The 23,324-nt window shown below is 45.6% G+C and overlaps 1 protein-coding gene across 2 annotated transcripts in view; it reads left to right on the top strand.

Moving 5' to 3' along the window:
- The first annotated feature begins 22,098 nt into the window (after window positions 1–22,098).
- LOC100049638 (neurolin-b) overlaps window positions 22,099–23,324 on the top strand; it is a 28,538-nt gene continuing 27,312 nt past the window's right edge. For both annotated transcript variants that reach the window (XM_011608493.2, XM_011608492.2), the window contains exon 1: window positions 22,099–22,392. In XM_011608493.2, coding sequence (XP_011606795.2) covers window positions 22,332–22,392 — 61 coding nt within the window. In that variant the 5' untranslated portion in view covers window positions 22,099–22,331. The remainder of the gene's footprint in view (window positions 22,393–23,324) is intronic.

Below are 23,324 nucleotides of genomic sequence, written 5' to 3'. Positions count from 1 at the left end.
GGATGAGGAGGTGATTCTTCAAGCAGAGCCGGCCACCTTTGAGATGAGTATTAATGTTGCATTAATCCCCCAAAGCCTCTGCAGATTCTGTTTTTCTCCCACCCTCGAACGCATCATCCCTCAATTTCCTTTTGTAGAACTCAAGCAATTCCTGTTGTCATCCTGGATTTTTCTTCTTCTTTTACCAGCGTTGCGTCTAGTTAATTCCCCTATATGGAGGCCCGCATCACCTTGTTCCACTTCATCTTAACTTATTTGTCAAGCTGTCCATCACTCTTTCCACCGGGGGCCACTTGTTAATGATTGATGCGGCACCTCTTAATGTGATGGATGAATCTCCTGCCACGTGATGGGACAGAGGGTGAGGCCCCCACACCTCCACTGGCCCTGCTTGATGTGAGGGAGACACCCACCTTGTGTCCGCCGATTGGGAGGGAACAAAGGCTCATTGAATTTAGGGCCCATCAATAATGCACAGCTGGGAGGACCTTTAGCTGCTGCAGCAACTCCGAAAACCCAGTTAATGACATCAGCGCGCGCATGTAGCGTTGTTTTATTTAGCATTGGCGTCGCTGATGTTTGGGAGCTCTCTTTGATTCTCAAGAGGCTGCAGCCGTCACCAGAGGAAGCGTCAAACGGAGGAGAAGAAGGGTGCTGTAGTTTGGGATTTATCTCTAGTGTTACACACTGCCAATTTAATAAAAAGAGAGGTTTCTTCTTGAAGCCGAAACAGGCTGGTGACTCTGATGTTTGAAGAGTTTGTTATTACATATTTATAATTAAAAATTCTTGAAAGGCAAAGAAGAAAGGAAAGAAGCAGGAGATCATTAATTCACAGATGCACAACGCTGCGAAAGAATGAGCTTCACACATGACGCGAAGCATAAATCCACTGATCTTTTCTCAAGATGTGGAGAATAAAACTGGTCCAAATAACACCCCCCCCCCCCCCCCAACACACACACACACACACACTCACACCTTTTCTGGTCTGATATCTGGCGTGTAGTCAATGGTCAGGGTCATAGCTTGGAGATAATTTTGAATCTGATTTAATATCATGAATATTCACAGAAGAAAAATGGAAATGGAATCATGGCCAGGGCTGTTACCTGCTTTTCTCCTGGTTAAATGCTCAGATAAACACAGACTAGAAGAGAAAGAGGAAGGAGGCAAAACCGACACCTTTTTTTTAAGCTGCTGAAATTCTTTTGGGTCTCTAGACTTGGGGAGGGAGGCATCCAGTATATATTAGCATAAGCAAAGAGAGATGTCAGGTTTGATGCTGATGGAATCCTTGGGTGTTTTATGCTGTGTGCGTGTGTGTGTGTGGGTGGGTGGGTGTGTGTTGATAATAATAGTAATACTGACAGGCAAAAGTTTGAAAATTAGGCTTCTTTCCTGAGCTTTCGTTGTCATGCTAGCATTAGCATTAAGCAGAGATTGTGTTTCTTGTGAAAATGAGAGAGATCTAGCAATTAATTAAAAAAAAAAAAAAATCTTTCTGGCTGGGTTTAGAAGAGTCCACTGATTTACTAAAAAAAAAAAAGAAAAAAAAGAGGAAACCGAGAAATGTTCATGCTGGATCAGATTAAAGAGCCGTTGTGGTCGATCTGGGCTGTGTGAGGCTTTGTTATTCCGTAAGAAGCTCATGCATGAGGGAAAGCTCCTGAGATCAGCAAAGGAAGGGAAAAGAAAGGGTTTCAACGTGATTAACGGACAGGAGCTGTCAGGTGGGCAGTGGGCAACATGCATTTTACAGCACTGCTGCAAATACCAGTCAGGGTTCACGTCGATTCCTCGTCCTAATGATGCTTCAACTAAAAAAAGGCATTGTAAAAAGAGCAAGAGAGAGGTCTTAGAACTGTATCTATCATTTCTTAAAATGCTAACTGTGCGCAAAGACAGCAAACTGTGACAAATGTGCTGCGACGCCATTCTCAACTTTGCATGGTTTTCCTGCTAAAGCCGCGCTCAGCAAAGCCGTGACGTGAACCGAAGGCAGAGGCCACCTCACCGTTTCGCAGGTGACGACGGGAAATGTGCTGCCTGGTCGACGGAGCGGGGATTCAGAGGGAAAAAGGATGGTGTTTGGATCTGAGGCGTGTCAGGGGAGAATCGGTTTCTTCATCCACTGGCTGCTAAATGACAGTCATTTGTCACTTTCACTGGTGGTTCGGCGGGTGGAGATCATTTCTGTCTTCAAATGCAATCGAATGATTAGTCAGTTGTGTTTTAAGGACTCGCTGTCCTTAAAAGGACGGATGCCCCCTGAACGCCTCCCTGGTGAGGTGTTCAGGGCATGTCCCTCCGGTAGGAGACCCCCGGGAAGACCCAGGACACGTTAGAGAGACTATGTCTCTCTACTGGCCTGGGAACGCCTGGGGATCCCTCCGGATGAGCTGGAAGAAGTAGCTGGGGAGAGGGAAGTCCGGGCTTCTCTTCTTAGGCTGCTGCCCCCGCGACCCGACCCCGGATAAGCGGTAGTGGATGGATGGATAGTTAGAGTAAATCCTTCTTCTCTCCCACTTCTGATGCCTTTAATGTGTCGATATTCACACCTGTTGGCGTACAGGAGCGCCGTGGCCACTTTGCCATCGTTTTAACCTGACACCACCCAGTTGGATGGGGGGGGGGGATTGCACTTTGCACCAGCTGCATCCCCCCAGCCTCCAATGGTCAACGTTTCCTCCCATCTGTGGTCACTAGGGAGCTGCAGGGATTCTGCTTCATAATTCAGGAGCCAGACACCCGGAGAAAGAGAGACAGGGGTAAAGGGGGGGGGGGCGGGATGCTGGCACTTTTCATCAAGCACTGGATCACTGGCTCTCAGACACAGTCCACACACACACACACAGGGTGTGGAGGGTGTAGGAACTGGAGGAGGCTATGAAAAAGTCATACAGTGCATGAAATTCTACATTTTTCAGGATGAACACGAGAACTCCTGAGATGTAAAGGTGTGGAACCCAGCTCACGGTCCTGGATAAACCCTGCTGCACTGGCCAGGCTTACACTCCAACGCAGCCGCAGCAAATGTAAATTTGGAGGCGAAAGAGACTTTAACTACGCGTTGTGTGTATGGGATGCCGTCCAGTGGTGGTAAAGCCTCGAGTCACGGGTCGGATTCGTTCAAGGCAGAAGCACAAAAAGCAAACCAGAGAGCTACTGTCGCTGTTCAACGTGGCTGTATGAGAAATTGCACTGAGGCGTAAAGGAGGTCAGAGTTGTCCTGCCTGTGAGACTGCACCAACGCTGGTAACAGCACACCACCGACCTCTGTGTAAGAGCTGGAACCCAGTTTTTAGATGGAGATTATCTTTTCTAGCAAACCCCAGAACTGAGATTACAACATAACCGCAGCAGATGGCAGCTAACTGCTAAACAATAGCAACAGGAGGCTACAGCACCCATTAACTGGGGAGAAGCTCCTCCTCCCCACGATAAGGTCGACGATTATAATCGTGTACTGTGGCCTTAGCAGGCCTTAGGCCTGTCAAGCAGGTCCCCATTGCTGCCAGTAGCCTGAGCAGTGACAACAAAGGTGACATGGAACTATATGAATGCCACTGAATTTGGCTAAAAATCATGACATTTTCACCTCTTTACAGCATTAAATAACTAAATGACATAAAACTGAAAAAATGAAAACTGACAGACTGTACTTTATAAAACGACTTTGGAAGGACCATTTATTATTCTTTTCTTGGGCCAGATTCCCATTTAATATAATGGAATGATCGGAGGGTTGTACTTTGAATGCAGCCTTCGGTGTTCTAATGTTTTTCACCTTCGTACTCGGTGATCGCGACCTTGTGACTGGACTGGAAGAACAAAAGCAGCATGTCTGCCTGGTGTAATTTGAACACAGAATACCAAAAATATCCGGAGGTCTCACTTCTGAATCTCTCTCTGCTTGTACAACACAACATTGGAGACTGTCCTGCATTCAAAAAAAAGAACTTATGATTTGTTTCCTTATTGTGGCTGCTAGCTTATTTGCATGTAAAAAACATAGCTAAGTAGATCAGGCTGCAGATAACATGTGAACCTAAAATAACGATTTGTGTACAAAGAAAAAAAAAAGCTGAGGAAACCTTGCTGTTGTTGTGGAGAGAATTCTACAGGGAGAACAAAAATCAATGCATCTGTCTGCAATCCCAAACTAACACCAACAGAGACGGGCGCTAATGCAGGAAATTAGGCTCATCAGACGGCTGGAAGAAAGTGCTCATGTGGTCGTGGCGGGACACCTTGTGGCCTTTATACACGGAGAATCGTCTCCTGAACGAGTGAAGAATTTACATAAAGGACCAGAAGAATCAATGAAGCTGGCAGGATTCCACACTGATGAAGGATCTCTGCCAGCTCCGCAGGGCCACTCTTAGGTCCACGAGGCCTCGGTGTGCATATATAGATAGATAGATAGATAGATAGATAGATAGATAGATAGATAGATAGATAGATAGATAGATAGAGAGAGAGATAGAGAGAGACAGAGAGAGAGAGAGAGACAGAGAGAGAGAGAGAGAAGCCAAAATACGCGCAGCTGTTTGCAGGCCTCCTTTCGTCCTCATAGTAGATAGATTTATAAATTTGGCATTTTTATGTACCTGATAAGAATGAAGTTACAACCAGGGGACGTAATAACTCCAAGAACATCACGGTTCATAGATCAACAAAGTAGAAATGTTTCTCTGTGCAGCAGCAGGAGGGGGAAAGGAAACACATTAAATTATTTGATATAACCTTTAGCAGAACAGGATGATGAATTGCATTTTTTCCTCTTCATTTGTCTCTTTTGTCTTCATCAGCATTTTCTCCTAAACGTTTTCTCATTTTTCTCTCTGATAGGCTGTGAAGGAGCGCTTTCCTGACTTAAAGGGACAAACATTGACGTCTCCTCTGCGGTCCACCTGCAGCATCTGTCTACTTTTGTCTCACTTGAGTTGGTCCCTGTTTTCCTTTCTGCATCGTCCATATGACAAATGCAATGAGACCTATTCTGACAATATACGACTTCAACCCCCCCTCCCCCGGATGTATATGACTGTATAAACACAGCGCTCTTTGTCTCTCCACAGCTGTGTTTTTATCCTCCATGTATTTGTGTCTGTTCTCGCGGGGGCTTGTGTACTTTTACCGAACGCGAGCGAACGCAACCTCTTTGAAAACCATTGTTCAATCCACCGAGGGAGATGATTACATGTTGTGTGAGCGTCAGAACGAACTCTCACAGCCCCCCCAGAGTTAGCTCAGTCGCTCTAATGGAGATAACGCCATGGTGGGGGGCAATTTTTACCATTTATTCAAAATATTCCTTACTGTTCTTTCATCCTACGCAAACAGCTTTTACCTGGTCACTGCCCCATGCATGTGCTGCTGCACTTTACATGAACGCAGCCGCGCAAACAGCACTTTCTTCTCGCCGTTCGGGGGCCAAGCCCGCGTCTACGGCCTAATGCACCACATACTTATCTCCCTGAAAAGCCCATCTGCTGAGCCATCAATCAATTCATTCATAAATAATCACTTCCTTATATTTCTCCTTGTAATGCATGTTTGCAGGCAGCACTTATTATAAAATCTATAGGCTGTCAATAACTGTAAAGTACGAGAGGAGAGCCTCTTGTGTTTAGTCCTCCAGGAAGCTGTTGATGGGCAACATGGGTTCTCACAGATAGTGTGTTTTATCTCGCGCGTGTATAATATAACTTCTAAATTATAATCTCGATTTGCCAAGCAAAACTTGACACGAGTGGAATAAAATCTACATCTCATAAATATGTTTATGGCGCCGCTGTCGTATTCAACCCAGCCGCGGTTTGCCGATAAACAATGTCAGTATGTTTGTGTGAGGACTGTTTTCAATCCAGAGGCGCCGTGATTAAGGATGTGCTACCCTCCCTCTTGTTTTCTCAGCCTTTTTAAGATTCTGAAACAGTGCAGGGTCCCCCCTCGTGGGAGTTTCTGAGCAGGGAACCCAAAACAGAGCGGCTCCCATGACACATTTGTTCTGGAGAAGAGTCTTATCCTGGTTTTTTTTTAGGGGCTGGAAGAGAGATCTGAGATCTCAGCATCTGTTCAACCAGCCTGGCACCGCGAGTGCTGGAGGCAAGGCGCATCACCGGCATTTGATTAAAGATTTATAACCTTTCAGACGCGTATTCTCTCAGTTTTAGAGAAGCGCGTCTTCCGCTGGGAGCTGTTTAAGGTAAGGGAGTGGTCTCTGTGTCTGTCTCAGGAGTTGTGTGCCTATTTCTGAGCGTATCAGAGCAATCACTATAGACGTTCTCATGTGCATTTAGTGGATCTAAAGTTCACTTGCTGCAGCGAGCGAGGCTGTAGCTGTGAAATGTTTCCATTTTCTCCCCCTGAGACAAAGGACAAATCATCACAATTTCAAAAATCACACTGATTGTAACATTTTGGATTATGCTCAGTGAATGCATGGCTGGCCAGGGCTCTATTTGCTCTCTATTCTGAGCAAGTGGTTTAAAAGCCTCCTTTCGGCAGATTTGCATGTGAAATGGGATGGCATTGTGAGCCGTGGTCCAACGTGGAGTTATTCCCTCTTCATTCCATCCAGTACAAAGACAATCACAATATTGTACCTTTTTAGGTGCCATTTAAATAGTGGAAGCCCCATCGAATGCACTTCTCCAGGCGACGCTAGCTGGCGGTTTATGTTTCAGGTTGTGTTAAAGGTTGGGGAGCTGTGGGAGATCCATCTGCACACTGAGGTGCAAATAGCAAGCGTTTCAAACCTTCATGTTGTTGAGAAAATGCTTTATTTTAAAGCAACAAAAGAACTAAAGTTTAGGCTTTGGAGCCTCTGATCATACTTCAATAGGCCAGCCGCACGCTAAGGCTGAAGCACAAGTGCCATCTCTGCTGTCACGCTGTGTCAAAGGAGCCCGATTGCAGCCCGATAAATCAATGTGGCTACGTAAAACGCTAACTCACCAAGGCTGAATGTGAGAGTCATTGTGATCAATGCCCACAGCACGACTCACCACAGTCTGTGCAGTCAGGAGCTTTTTAGGTGGCTGGGGAGGAAAGAGGACACTGCAGGAAACAGCACAAAATAGCCCAGACACATCCAAAAGAGCTACGCTAAGCTAAAATTGATCAGCATGGGAAGCAAACTCCTGCGTCATCACACCACAAGCATTTACCCATTTTGCAATGAACTCTTGAATGCTTATTTTTTGAAAAATGAATGTACTGCCATCCTTCCTCATTGTTGATGATGCTCCAATCATTCTCCGACATCGATCCGTCTGAACTCTGCTTATAATGGCTGAGCAAGTTAAGGCTATCAGATAAGTCAGCTCCTGTAGCATTTTTATTCAACAGTTGCCATGGCCACGGGACGAACTGTGTCGTGCTGAAGAAAAGGCTGGACCTTGGTACTGCAGTGACAAACAAGAATACAGGACTCGAACCCCTGCAGTGCTTCTGTCTTCATGAAGGGCTGACCTTTTGTTCTCTACGTCCTTGTCCTCCTTTTAATGACCGGCTGGTCCTGAGAAATGAACCCAAGATGTCCTGTGACGTGCAGGTGGTAGACAGAGCAAGAGTACACCTGGAGGGAGGGGGGGATTCAAAGTCCACAGTGGGATTTGAAGTGAACTGGTTTACCATTATCACGTCACTAGACAAAATAGGTCCTCCTCCAGTCTGGGGAGGGAGGCGTTGGGGGTTATTACGGTGATGATTAACTGAGGTTAGACTGCAGAACGATCAAGAGGCGGTGGAGGATCAGCGCTGCAGATCCCAAACAAACCTGTAACACGCCTCCCAGACTAATGGCGTGCAGGAGGCGAAGGTTGTTGTGATCCACCAGAGTGGGTTGTTTCCGGGCCTGCCTGTCAGTCAAGCCGTGCCCTGCAGCTCTGGACAACACAAGTCATTTTAATGAGGCTCTCTGTCTGTTAGTCAAACAAGGCCAGCTTGTCTGATTTACAGAAGAGCTGCGCTTTCATAACAGGTCAGCGCGAGCGATCGGAGCGTCTCATCATGCCGAATAAATCAGATCCTCCTTTTTTGTCCCCCCAACACTTCTGAAAATTGCACATGTCGTTTCTGCCTGATTCATCGTTTCTAAGCGAGAGACAAATGTGCAAGTGTTCCATTACTCAGGAACCGCGATGGTCTCGCTCACAGGCGCATCATTGTTGGTCCACGCCGCCTCTGGTAATGGAGGTCCCCCCTCTGAATTGGAGGGGGGACCAGCTGCTGGGAAGGTCGAGGAGGCCACCTCTGACCCCCCCTTAAGAAGAATGTGGTAAGGGTGCCTTGTTTCAGGCGGGGGACAGAATACCAGAAGGGCAAGCGGGGCCCCGGTCGTTAAACCTTGGCGGTAAGAGATGCCACCCTGGGGATCGTTTATGGTGGATAATATAATGCTGCATTTCCAGAATTGATCCCAATCTGTGTAAAAGGCTGGAGAGATTTAATAAAGGCTACACAGTGTTAACAGGAGAGCATGCAGGATAGAAATCTGAGTCCACACACACACACACACACACACACACACACACACACACACACACACACACACACACGTAATGAGTATCACTGTGACAACGGCGGAGGTTATAAAACATTTCCCTCTGATTTGGATTTGTACCGCCGTCCTCTGGGGGAAACTATTCTGGCGCCCTGCTTAATATTTCCGACTGCCTCAGCTGCAGGTTCTGTTTTTATTTTCTTGTGCACAGTTTGAGACCTCAAAAAAAAGTGTGTGTGTTGGGGGAGCGGGTGAGTAGATGGATGGGGAACAAGGTGCGGGGCTCGTTAATCCTGCGAACGTCCCCCTCCAGATAGGACATTTTACAGTAGGACAACATCACACTTGGCCTCGCTCAGCATGGGCTGGAGAGGCTGGGAAAGCTAAATCTAAAGGGATGTAAATAAATACAGCGGCAGCTCCGGTCTGTCATTTGCATAACCTTCAACTGACTCTGGATTTTTTTTTTTTTTTTTTGTAAACACAGGCAACAAGAGACGGAATAAAATTGCAGGAAGAGCTGAGAGGCAGAGTGGTGTCCATGTTTATCTGTGTCAAATATATCACAGCGTGAGTCTATTTGTTGCATTTATCCTTTTATTTTTAGGGTGTTATCATAAACAGGACATGTCCAGAGTCTGTTAAATGGCTGGATTGTTTGTCGCGCTTGTATTTGTTCAACCAGGGTAAAATTATTATTCTACACTGGTAGGTCCTTTTGTGGAGCCACATTCCCTCTGCAGTAATCGTTGCTCTTCTGTCGAGATCAAGTCTGCAAAGTAGTGTCTCCGGTTCAAAAGCGTTTACTGGGTCTGGCAGAGAGGCTCCAGGAACCCAGGAGCTAATGCCATGGTTGCCCATGATAATTAATGGGGTAAAATGAGGTGAAATGCACCCTTTAAAGCTAATGCAAGCCTCCGAATGGATTTACGACTTGACTGATCTTCTCCGATGAGGCTTTAAGGTCAAAAAGATGGTCAATGCCCACACGCACACACGCCCCCACATGCACACACAGAGGGTGTTAAACAGGCGAGATAAAGAAGTTGTTCAGCAGTTATTCAAAAAAAACTTTTTTATGTACACACACAGTGTTCATTTTCAGTTTAAAGCCACATTACTGTGATTAAAAAGTGACTTTCTTTTCTACGCTCAGGGAAGCGAGCGTAACGAGGCAACTCACCGGAGGCTGATGAAGTCAGTAGCGCTCAATATCAATACACACAGACACCCGCGTGTAAACAAGGCTGACATCTGGAGTAATTGCATTACCCACCACCTCTGTGCAAATCAAAGAGCGGCCTGTGATCAGCATATGGAACTGACCATCGTGCACATACCTTGGGTGGCTGCTTACCAGTTCCTCAGGAAACACACAAATTATTCTTGTGTTAATTCATCTAAAAGTTTAATATGATCTGAAAATCCGATCAGCTATAAACGGAATATGTTGCATTTTAACATGTATTTACACTGAACGTAAAAGTTGTGCAGCTCTGCACCAAAAGGACCACTTTTAACAGGAAGTGAAGCTGAAGCAGCAATCTATAAACGAGTTGTTCCAGCTGTCAATCCCGGGTCTTCATTTGATTCGGGTTCACAGCCAGCAACAGCAGGTATGCGTGACATTTACAGCGTCTGCAGTTTTAACCTAAGAACTAATTTTGTCCAATTCCTTCACTTCTAATCCCTCCATGAGTGCATTGGAACTTTCTAACTTCTCCGTTTAAGAGGGCAGCAAATGAGTCTTGATCTGCAGCCCTGGCGTGTGGGAGCAGGCTCAGTTGTCGGTTCACTAACTACACGAGTCCATTATTGGGTGTTTTGAAATAATCACTGACGGGATCGGAAGGATCAGGTGGTTCAATGAATCAGCTCAAGCTGTAGCACTGACTGGCAGCAGGCGGTCACACATCAGAATAACAAATACTCAGTTTACACGACCATAAGAATCTGATGGATTTCTGGATTATCTCTTTTTTCAAGCGGTCTTGTAAACTGCATCGCGTAATCTGATTTAATGAGTGGAAGACAGACGACAGCAAAAATGGGCTGCAGCAGCAGAAAAGTGGACAAAAGGACTCTTCTAGGGTGAAGACAAGGCCCATTTTGGGTGTTACGCCACTACATTCGTGGGTTGTCTGAATAAAAACTGAAATGAACGTGAACAAATCAGATCTGCTCGCTACAATTATCTGATTCCCATTAGTGAGATGTTTTTGGTCCAGCAAACAGGCTGAACGATCGTCTGGTCTCCCAGCGTGTGTGTATAAGCTCACTTTCAATTACATCTTGGCAACAATAAGCCTCTGGACTGGAAATACGATGTTGTTTCAGGCTCTTGTGATGGCCTCATGGTAATCTGCATTCTGCCTACAAGGTGTCATCCAATCCAACACACCTTGAGGTGCCTTTACTTGACCTGCTCAAAAATATCTTTAGTAGAATTTCAGGGTAAAGAAAGAGAAGTGATGGCTCCATTATCCCACCTCACATAATGGTTAGGTGTCAGACCCCCCAGTATTACTGTCCTCCTGCAACAATGGTGATTATTTCCCTTAAAACCGAGTGTGAAATACTCACCGAAAAGCTCGGAGGCATCAGGTTGCCGTAGATTATTACCTCTTTTGAACAAGCAGTAGAATTTTGCATCTCAACGATCTGAAGGGTGGAAAAAAGAGATAGAAAATAACAGAGTGCTGGAAGAGAGGAAATCAATCCACTATCTCACAGCGCAATAGGGAAAATAACTTGTAAATAATAGCAAAATATACATGATTGAGAGCTAATGGGGTGGATGATTGACAACTGCAATTTTGTTTCTTCAGAAGCCTCTATCATAACGCGGGTACGTGCAAGACAAGCTCATTTAGCATGAGTACAACTAACCCTGACGCTGTAGTGTGTGTGTGAGGTAGCAGGCACGGCAGAGTCACAGGATGTGTAAGTAGCCCATTAACCACAAGAGCTGCAGAGCCACGCTCCAGACAGATAATCTTGTTTTTCCTCTGCAAATGCATTCGCTTGTGCTTAATTGCAGCAAGAAAAGCAGCCTGAGTGGATCAAAATCCAAATTTGAGCAATCGTTTGGGCTGCTGCTGACCCCTCGTACATTTTGAGGCTAATCCTGTTAAATTAGCGGCTAATAAATCACGTTTCGGGAATTGCCGGCGCAGTAAACATCTGGCCCAGAGCCGGGTTTTACATTCAGAGGCGTGTAAATCAAACCCTTCCTCCTCAAGTCACTGGCTTTTAAAGAACAAGACCGCTGAGTCGCTTTTTGTTTGTTTTTCAGAGCTTGGACGGTTTTCCCACCAAGACTTTGAGATTTGCATGGCTGGCTCAGACACTGCAGATACTTTCACTGCAGTGGATGATAAGCTGCACCTCCTGATACAGGCTGACAGCAGCCCGACAAGCTAATAATGGTTCATTGGGGCATTTAAATTTCCCTTTAATATTTTCCATTCCGGAGCAGCAAAAAAAAAAAAATGCTCCACGTGTTTTGGCAAGTGCAGAACGTGTCAGCTTGACTGACAATTTGATTTAACAGGATAGTTGGATGGGTTGCTGGCCAGATCCCAGAAGACATTTGCATTAACCTGATCTACACAGATAGTGAAAAAACAAGAAAAGAGGAAGGAGGGGCTAATGCTGCTCTGCGAATGACCTGAAAATGCCTCACTTAACCAACAATCCTCATCCTCTCATGCTAAGGAAAGCGTGTTTCTGCACCTGGTGCTGCTGATCTCAACGATGCTAATAAATACCGTAAGTGAACAAATCAGCCCTGCAGCTTGAAATAGATTTTCCTGTTGTGCACCTACAATAAAGGTTACCCTGGAAATTGCCTGTTTTTCTATGTAGTTTGAGGCCTCGCTTCACCAGGAAATGCCTGTTGCATATTGAAATAATCTCACAAAGACGGACAGAATATTTATGCAAACCTTGTCATAATTTGCATATTATGGAGATAAATGTGTATCAAGAATTATCTTATTTGATCTCCAACTGTGCACAGTGCAGACAATCTATTACTGGCGATAAGGGACTGACTGCTGTTTGTGATTTGATAATAGGAGCTGCAGCAAAATGTCCAATGAGATGTCAAAATGCCTATTTCTTTTCATCACTGGTATAAACAAATTACCTTCTAAGAAGTTGTTGGTGCAACTCCTAACAGCTGTATATCTATAATTTTCTTGAATTTAAAAAAAAAAAAAAAATCCTGTCTCCATGGAGCATCTCTGGGTTGAATGGTTCACCTAGCTAATCACCATATGAAATGTGGACAATAAAGGGGCAAATTTGCTGCCAAGACTCTAAAATGAAGCATAGAGAAGGCAGCAGAGAGGGAGGAAGTGCAGATATTTTGCAGCTAGCGCAGGTGTGTCCATTGATACGAGGCTAGTTTAGCTGTTATGGGATGCTTTCATCATCATGCCTCATAGAAATGTTGGAATCGGTGACTAAAATGTGAGTGGAATCATTCAGCCTTTGCTTTTGTTCGAAAAAGCCCCGAACACAGAAACAGAAGTGCGCCCTAAAGATAAGTCGGGCACCTTGGTGACACCCAATGCAAACGTAACAGACGTGTGGTAATCAAAGGGAAGGACAGATTCCAGATATGTGCTCGGTTTTGAAAACGGCGGCGTCGCCCTCAGGCAGGTTTCGGTGTCATTTGCATTCTGTTAGAATGAAACAAAACCAAACACCAGGCGCTCCTCCACTGTGAGCTGTGGCAGCATCCAGCTCTGCACCTCCCCGCCGCTGCCTGAAGTTGCATTGTCATGGACGCGGTGTAAGGGGAGGGGCGGCGGGAGGTGGTGGTGGTGGGGGGGGGGGGGGGGGGGGTGACCAGAAACAGAGCTGATTGTAATGGTAACATCTGTTTGTGTGGAGGTGCGGCATACTGTAAATGTAGGTGGGGGTTAATGGCGCTCTCTCGCGCAGATCTGTGCTGGCGAACGTTGCTTTGCATTCAGCCTCGAAGGCAAGAGATAAAATCAGCCCGATGTGACCCGACAAAGAGGCCACTTCTGCCGTCTCAAACTTTTAGAAACCCTTGCCCCCCCACCCTATTCATGCCTCCATCTCCTCCGTTTAAAAAGTCTTAATCAGATTTGTGTGTCGGGGCAGTCGAGGGCAGGGCCTGATTCACCCTGTGGCTTTGGACAATGGGGTGCTTCACAACAACGGGGGGGGGGGGCTGACACCTGTAAGGTGCTTCTTTCACACCTTGCAAACAAGGTATTAGGAAGTCAGTAAGTAAGCAAACTTTGCCTGTGTGGCAGCTTTCGGGACGGGAGAGACAGAGTGGTTTCCACAAAAGAGGCCAAAGAAAGGGCATCAAGATAATGCAGGAAGCAGCTTCAAAGGTGCCAGAATAAATCCCAGTTGAACCCAGTGTGGATGAAATGGCGGCAGAGATATGCTGTGTTCGCTGTTATCTCCTGTTGCCATTTATTCGGTTTGGTTTCTCACGGTCACACTAAATGCTATCAGCAGCTGGTAAAATGGTCTGTCAAAGCTGGGTGAGTCGGGGATCTGCTCCATGATTACTGGAAGCTAAGAATGCTCTTTTACTTAATACAAGCAATCGGGAAACTGGACAAATTAACTAGCACCAGATAGCAGAAATGCTAAAAAAGCCACACCGATCTGTTCACAACGGCTGTAGTAATGAGCGGTAAAGCTGCCTCGCCACCCGGGGACTTGTAATTATTGAATCCCAGCCAAAAGGTTTGGGTGTGACACCAGAGAAGACCTGCACAAGTCTGGAGGGCAGCGGAGCGATCGGGAATCCGCCGTCGCCTCGTGGTAACAGATACATTCTACTGGATGGGCACACTTTCATAAAAGGTCAAGGGAAATAAATGTGCCTGCAATCTGTTGCAAACCAGCCCTTCCAGACTGAAATGCAAGCTAACGAGATACAATTCCAGATTCGCTCCAGGTCAATTGGGAAAGAAAAGAGTCCACAAATAGAAGACAGATTCAGCTACAACCAGGAACCATCCAGCAACAGCTCCTTCCAAAGAAAAAAGAATAACTCATCTACAATTCTGACCATGATAAAGTTACTGCACCCCTCAAAAAAAAAAAACAATCCTACAATCATTTATCATTTCTGCTGTCTCTAATGAATTCACACATGGGAGTTGTGCTCTTTCTCTCAGTTCTGCAAAGCATCTGTCAGCATATTGCAGCCATTAATAGCAAGAATCTCCAAGAACATGACTCACATTGATGTAATTGGCTGTGAAAAAATACTTGCAAGAAAAATATGTTGGGTTTTTTTTTTTGGTTGAAGTTTTTCTTTTTCTTTATTTTTTTGTAATTCTCCCATCAGGTAGCCGAAAGGAAGAAGTTTTTCTGAGTTAGGATAACGTGTGGGTTTTGGAGTCTAGCCGAGCAGCCGTTGGATGAGAGCCAGGGATAAAGCCTGGACTGGCCGGTCCATCACACACACACACACACACACACACACACACACACACACTCCAATCAACCTAATGTTCATGTCTTCGGACTGTGAGAAGCAGAACAAGGAGATGTTTTTTTCCGAAGGTGGAATTCCATGTTGGGATGTGTAAACTATATTACTTTGCATTACTCGCTGAGAGGAGATGTAGAGCATTTACAAGCTTTCCTTTGAGCTCATTCCTCTACTGGTAGTAGCTACAGCTTTAAATTCTCTGGTAATGACAGGTTATGGAATAATTTAGGCGGCATTTCATCTTGAAGCCGTGACAACAATCACCAACCTGTGACATGTTTGTGTATCGCTGTAGGAGATTTGAATCCAAACCAGCAGAGAACTTGTTTAGACACAGTCCACAACTTCATCAGCTAGTTTTCCGACTCTTTGTTGTTCAAAGCATATTTGAATGAAATCAAAGACTTCCTGAAAACGCTCCACTAGTGTCAGCAGCAAAAGACAGACAGTTCGTCCTCTCTTTCCACTATAACAGGAGATTTCATCTTACAATCACAACTGGTCCTGTAAGTATTTCACAAACAGAACATGAACCCAAAGACAGGGTTGCAGAACTGTTTCAAAAACTCCATTTTTAGAACTATTATCTCAGGATCAGTCCAGAATTGTCAAAGCGTGACGCTCCTGTAACTTTTCATCTCCTCATTATTGATGTTCCTGCAGCAAACAATTTGTCATTTTGTGTGGTGATAATCAGCATCTGTCCTCGCTGTCTATTCGAGCCACCCTCAGGTGTGCATATAAAGGCTGTCAAAGCAAGCTGCAATTAACTGATAAACCGGCAAAGTCTCAGGCTCAGGTGAGAAATGAATAATAGCGACAACTGACAGAGTGTGGAGCTGCAGCAGAGCACTCTCTTTTTGAATTACGCCTCTGCCGGTGATTTACATCCCCGTATGTCTGGATAACGGACCCAACCCGCCGTCCAACCAAGCAAACTTTGATTTTGGAGTAACAGCAATGCGGGAGGCTGCAGGCTGTCAGCGTTTCACCTCCAAGGCACCAGCCTTGGCTGATTGTCAGCGGCAGGTTTCATAACCATCATTTCTGCTGGTTTGGATTAAATTATGTGTGTTGCACTCTCGGTAAATACACCCACCCCCCTCCCGACATTCAAGTCATCACTCTTGACATTCCGGGCTGCAACAAAGTGCCTTCGTCTGAATGCGGGACCAAATTAAATGTTTCATTCACAGGAAAGTGCCTTTGTTCGTGCCACTGTACAAATGAGTTTTGTGTGCTTCCCCCTCGAGACGACATGTTGCCATTGTTTTGTATCGTCTTGCTAATATTTGTTGAAAATTGAATCCTTATGTTGGAAGACACATCCACGGCAAAGAGAGATACCCCCCCCAACACACACACACACACACAGAAGAGGCAGAAAAAACAATAGCAAGTGAACGTGTGAGTTGATGTGGAAAGCTATGGAAATGTTCCTGAGCGCCATCAGTGTATCGAATAGTCCATAGTGACCATTTGTGAACTAAACGAGTATCGTTTTAATGTGAATCATCAAATATAAAATTGTTTTTTATTACTTCAACCAAGGAGGTTACGTGGCAGACGGGGGTTTGTTTTTGTCTGTCTTTTAGCAATATAACTAAAAAAGTTGTGAACTGATTTTAAAGAAAATTCAGGAAAATGTTGATCAAAGAGCAGTTGATTGAATTTTGGTGATGTTACTGATTCCGGAAGGATCTCGACCTTTGACCTTCCAAAGATCCAGATCAGAAAGCCAATTAATATGTTATGCAACCTCATATTACTACTACCTATATAGATATTTAAACTAGGCTATGGGTGTAAGTCACAAAATGTGAGGACATGAGCTGCTTGGCAGAGGTCTGTGCTTTCAGGTTGCTTTTTTCTTGAAATATATGCGGAAAAATGGTATGGTATTTTATTGTTTCAACTCATAGTCATGTGGATTGTGGGTTCAAACACAATGCCTGTAATGCACCCAAAACCAGTTGTCCTGCCAGTTTTGAGAGAAACCAGCATGGCAACATGGCTCATTTTAATAACTTTGTAGGTTATTAAATATTAGAAGTGTAACTCAGCCACCAGCAAGTAAATACTTTTTTGACATGTGACTGACAGACTTTTGACAGCATGTTGAGTCACTGCGGGTAATGCTGAGTACCTGTTTGAGTACCTGAAGGCTTTTAAGGTCGCAGGGCCAAATCATCATCCAGGCTATTTTTAGTTCAGCCCACGTGATGATCTACAATATAAGAGCAGAGGAGATGGTTGTGACGCAAATTAGACACATTTTCTCCCAAAAATCACATAACAGAGTTGCAACCAAGTAGCAGCAGAGATAAGAACTTTATATTCCACAATCCAACAAAATAAGATTCAGGCACCAGATTCAGGCACCAGTAATGGGGTTCATCAGTCAACACAGCAGCTCTGAATTTTAGATACTGCCACCTCATAGCGACACCGTGGACATTCACAGTCACACTAACAAGGCCTCCCCAGACGCATTAAGCAGTTAGGGGAGCCATGGGCTCTCCTCCCCCAACCCCCAAATCTCTGCAACTGAATTCCTGGTGCCGGGTCACCTTCAGAGGGAACCTCAGAGCTGTTTTGGCAACAAGAACAGCACCAATAAAATGGTCACTCAGTTGGTATTGAAGATGCGCCTGATTGGTGCATTCTCATTAATGGGCCGGGGCAACGCGACAGAATCAGCGGCAAAATTGGCGCTGGCAGTCGGAGTGCAACAAATATATATTGAACCGTGTGACCTAAGACAAAACTAATGAAGATCAAGTATCGTGCTTCTAGCCTGTTCTTGTTTGTGAGGAGCGTCTCGTGCACAAGCAGCTCCAGACAAAACGCGTTATAATTATTGTTCGCATTGTTGCCATTTTAGGCAGCAGTGATCAGTAACCTGGCAATGCCAGACAACAAACGGCGACTGATAGGCCGCAATAAAAGTGACTTATGGACGATATGAACGGCTCAAAGACAGTGATCCATTCTTCTTCACTTTGTGTAAATGTGCGGATTAGTTGGGAAGGAAAGTTAGGCTCTGCAGAGGACAATGAAATCGATAAAGCAGAGACTCCTCGCAGAAAGAGCGGTAACTCCACATCGACTCCTGCCTGCTCGCACACTCAATCAGATTAACTAATGAAGCAATTATCGATCCACAGTGGGGCCGCTGGCTGGCACAGCGTTGACCATTAAGTGGATCTTCCCCTCCCCGATGATGCTGGAAATGTCAGGGTCACTGTGTTCGCTGCTTGACACAGTTTTCCGAAGTCCAATCTGTTGAAGACTAATCACTCGGCTGCCTCCCTGGAGGAGCCACCAACACCTCTATGAGGCAGTGGAGAAATTTTTACCCCCCCCCACACACACACACACACAAAAGCCTGGAGAGGAGGCAAATTAACCTGTGCCATATGCGCCGCTTCATCTCGATGGAAACGAAGAGACGCCAGCTGACCATTTTTATGACTGTGAATGAGTCGACTCTGCTCAGTCTGCAGCCCGACAGCTGTGCTTACTGATGTTGTCTCTGTCCCGCTGATGAATCTGGATTTGATTGTTTTTTCTATCTGTATGACGTCTGTCTTAATTAGTCCAGAACCGCGCGATGAGAGAGCGAGGGAGGGAGGACTTTTTAAAAAAAAAATGTTTTATTTGTGGTGGTTTGCTCGTGTAGCTGGACTCGGCATGTATTACTCTCCTGTAATCATGGTACAAGCCTGCGAATGACACATAATACCAGCCTTCACTTTAGAAGGACTCATTTTCTGACCTGGATGTGTCACTCGGTCATGGCGCCATCGCCAGCACAGGTGTGAACGTTCGCGACTTTGCTCTGCAGCGGCAAGGAAAGAAAAACCACCATAAATTTCCATCTGGCAGGAGAGGACGGCGCCCCTGAGGGCTCGTGGCAACATCGGGTTTCTGGAACTTCTTCGGGCTTGTCGTTGGAGAGCTTTCTGACATGTGACTGACAGACATTTGACAGCGTGTTGAGTCACTGCGGGTAATGCATAGTACCTGTTTGCCACCTGAAGGCTTTGAAGGTTGCAGGGCCAAATCATCATCCAGGTTATTTTTAGTTCAGCCCACGTGATGATTTACAATATAAGAGCAGAGGAGATGGTTGTGATGCAAATTAGACACATTTTCTCCCAAAAATCTCATAACAGAGTTGCATCTTGCTGGAGCAGAAAACAGTCTTCAATCGCAGTGATATTTTGATCACAGCTTCAATGCACTCTTTCCATTATCAGGCTGATTGATCTCCTGGGAGCGCTTGTTTCCGTGCCGGAGCTCTCTGCTTAATTCCAGCGTGTAACAAGTTGCGGCGCAATGCAAACGCTGTCACCTTGGAACCGATGGTAGCCATGGCTAGGAGTTTTCCCCCCAGAGCTAAGACTTCGCGGGGAAGTCCCCCCGAGGATGAGCACAATGACGCAGGAGTGCAGTCAGCTCTCGGCAGTCAGCTTTATGTTCTTCCATATACTTTCAGGGCTACTTTCATCTTTCATGATGTCAAACTTAGCATGCACATCAGAAGTGGAAGGCAGTGTTCTGGTCCGCTGTTTGTGAGCGAGAACCGACTGGTTTGTTGCTCTACCCCACAGCGGAGGGGCATCAGAGTGGCAAAATGGCTGCAGTGGGGTCAGTGACTGCTTTCGCTCCATGTTTCTTAAACAGGGGGACTGTCTCCTACTATCATAAGGGAGTCCGCAGCAGCCGTTCCCTCCTGCCAGCGAGGCTCTGTGGGCACATCCATCTCCAGCCACTCCCTGAGAAGCTTTCTTTCCCCAGGTGGTTAAGAAGCAAAGGCTTGTTCAGACAAAGTCCGTAAAGTTCTCTGACTTCCTGTACATAAAAGTGGTGTGTCAGGTCTGCTTCAATGGAAAGAGACTGTGGAGTTGGAGGGACACCTGCCGCTCCATGAAATAGAGCTCAGATAAGGGGACCAGCTGACCCCCAGCTAGTAAGCTCTTCGTGACTGGCCAAAAATTCCTTGGTTTGATTGGCAGAGAATAAATTACAAGTTAAGAGAAAACGGTTTGCAGAGAGGGCTGAAACAGTGTTATGCGCTTATAAATATAGATTCACTTCTCCTTTCTCGGCACTTCAAGTGTGACGCGATGGTATTTCACGAGTCCGTGCGCACTTTCTGCACGGTGTTCCTCATCCAAAACGAACCTGAGCTGCAGCTGTGGGTGAAGGGAAAGGTGACTCTGTGAAGGTGTATCTGTCCATTCAGCTGGGTTTTTCACACAAAAATATGAATTCAGAGTTGTTCTTCATTACTGGGAATTTTTCCATCACAGTCCTTGACCAGTTTCATTTGAAATCCCAATTACGGCACCGATGTCATTGTTTGGTAACGCTGCAGGCTCGGTCATCACTCAGTCTCATTTATTTTCACCCACACGGATAAAAAAAAATATCTACTCCCCCCCCCCCCCCCCTCTCTCTCTCTCTCTCTCTCTCTTGATGCACTGAGGCAGGAAAAAAATATTACTTTGCAGTTAACTTCTAATCAAATTGCATTAGGTTTCCACAGCCCGTGCTCTGGCTCCATTTGCACACACCATCATGAATTTCACACCCAGCACAAGGAATGCTGGCACGTTCACCCCAAATGGTTCTGTCGGCCTGGAGACACGCTGTACGTGCTCAGTTTGGGGTTTAGGCAAGTGTGATCATGGCACTGCATGACTGTGTGAACGTCATGTTTTGCAGCCAGTGAGAATTTAATGATACTTTAAGCATCCTGATGTCTTTTGATGAATTCGACGATGGACGCAGTGGAGCTGTCACAGTTTTTCTACGTTGCAGAGGAAACAGCGCCCTTCCGGGTCACGAACATCACGAGCATGCATAAATTTAGATACTTACTGACACTGCCCAGGATCAAACAGACAAGGAAACGCTCTGGCAGTGCAAAGGAGCTCCCTGTAATTCCAATTATTTACGTAGTCATTATATGGATATTAATTAAAACATGGATGTGCTCTGTGGATTAATTGAAAAGGAGGAAATGTGAGCAAGAGTTTTAATATTTAATTTTGAATTAATTATTTAGGTGGCATTCTTTTGTGGGACTCAGTGTGTGGGCGCCATTAAAATGAATCTTTCTGTATTTTGTGTATATATGCATATTGAGGGGAAGATAAAGAGCCTTTGTTTTCAATGTACATAGATGCACAACTGGACTAGAGGCGCTAGATCTGCACAAGTGCAGATGTGACGAACAGTGGGACAAAACACAAAGGAAATATAAAGTCAGCCCACACGCAGCTGACACATGCAACAGATCAATAATTAAAGCTAGGAATAAGTGACCTTATATTACTCAGTTATGTGATCCGACTGCTGATACATGTCACTCTGCAGTTTTAGATGGTTCAAAGTAATAAGCCTATAAAACGTCAGTTTCCTCAGCCGAATCAATCGATTAAAATGAAACAAAAAAAACCCGCATGTCATCTCATCGTGATCTCAAAATCACTTTGACTCCTCGCCTTTCCTTCATGCATATTTCACCATGAAATGTCACTCTTTCGTGCCAGCTTCCTTTCACTGTTGTATTTAAAACCTTTGTTTGCTGCATTTTTGATCTATAAAGCAGAGAAGAAAGGTAAAGTTCTGCTGATTTTGTTTTAAATCATCTACTGAATGGCCTCTGAACCCTCACCTTGGGCTTGCGACAAGTTTAAATCACTAATCGATCAAGTACAGACACGTCTGATGGGAGTCCCGTAGGCGGTGCCTGGTGATATGCTGTGTAAAAGCAAGCGTGAGGGGCAGCTGGGTGTGTGCAGAGTGAGGGTGCCTGCTGAAAAGAAGGGGGTGGAAGATGAAATTGAAGGGGGAGAGGGTAAAGTGAAGGGAGGGGTGAGCAGAGAAGGTTTTAAGAAAGGACGTGGTGTTGGGGGTGCACTTTTGTGTGGGAGGAAGAAGAGAGGAGGATGGGGGGATGGAAGGTGGGGGGTGAGAGGAGGAGGAGGAGAAGGAGGAGGAACAAGAGTAGAGAGGGAAGGGAGGGTAATTCAGGGGCGGAGCTGTGGGCAGCCTCCCCCGCCCTCGCCCTCGTCTGCGTGCCCCTCACAATTACCTGTTCCACCAGAGCTGATGTGAGCGCACGCCACGTTGGGTAAAGATCCAAAGCTGAAAACAACTGCTTTCCCAGCACCGCAGACGGAACCACACCGGGACGGGTTTGGCGTCCTAATATCCATTTAAGACAGCATCAACTTAACCAAGCGGCTCAGAAAAGCCCCTGAAACCAACTGCGCCGACGCTCGACCGGAGAGACTCGCAAGGATGCACTTGTTGTCCGCCAGCTGCGTGTGCGCACTCCTCGTCGCTGCGCTCCTTCACCGAGGTAAGCTTTTGTCCCACTCGCGGCGCGGCGCGGCGCGCCTCGGACGGCGTGCGTTTGGGCGCCCGAGCCGCAGGTATGACTGGGGGAAAGTCCAGACAGGTGCCCCTAAAACTTCAGCTCCACTGATCGATCCCGATGCCAGAGAAGCGGACTCTGGTGGCCCCAGTCCAGTGAGCGTAAATGCGCACTTCTGCCTCTTATGTTCCGCTCCGCGTGGATGTGCTGGAGATGCCGGAACTATATATTAAAGTAATCTACCAATCAAAATCTGGATTTTTAAAAATAAACCGATATTTTTAGTAGCGTTTAAAGGAATGTTTCCTTCCCATTTAGTGAAATATTCCTGAGTCGTGATGAGTAAGAACAAACAGTTCGCTTAACTTTTTTAGTGTTTGAACTCTTATCTCACTAACAGGTTATTATCACATACCTCGGTCTTGCTCTACTTTCACGTGTATCAACTGCTAAATTGGCATGAATGTGAGCCATTGTGCCATCCCGATGGGTGAGGCAGATGGGGGTAGTCATCACTACCCAGTCCTCATGTGCTCGTGCCATGATGTCATCATGATGCCACATTTTGTGTGTGTGTGTGTGTGTGTGTGTGTGTGTGTGTGTATTCTATCTTGTGTGGGCTGGCTGATGAATACTGTCTGATTTACTGTGGAGTACTTAGAAGCTGTCTGCCGCCCCTAAGTAATTACATATATTTAGACTCATTTGTGAAGTGGAAAGTCGAAGTAATTAAGGTTTTTTTCCCGTTTATTTTCGTTGATGTAAATGCACCTTCTTTGCATCAAACAGTGGTTAAAAATTGGGTTGTAATAATTGATTGCACCGTCCCCAGGGACAGTTTCAGAATGCTAGGCTTTTTTAAATGAAAAAAAAAGAAGAAGCACTTTTTAATTATATGACATTGTGGCGTGGCTCCG

Source organism: Takifugu rubripes, chromosome 11 (assembly GCF_901000725.2).
Source record: "Takifugu rubripes chromosome 11, fTakRub1.2, whole genome shotgun sequence".
NCBI lineage: Eukaryota > Metazoa > Chordata > Actinopteri > Tetraodontiformes > Tetraodontidae > Takifugu > Takifugu rubripes.
Note: the sequence above shows the minus strand (reverse complement) of the source record. Positions and strands in the feature narration are given on the sequence as shown.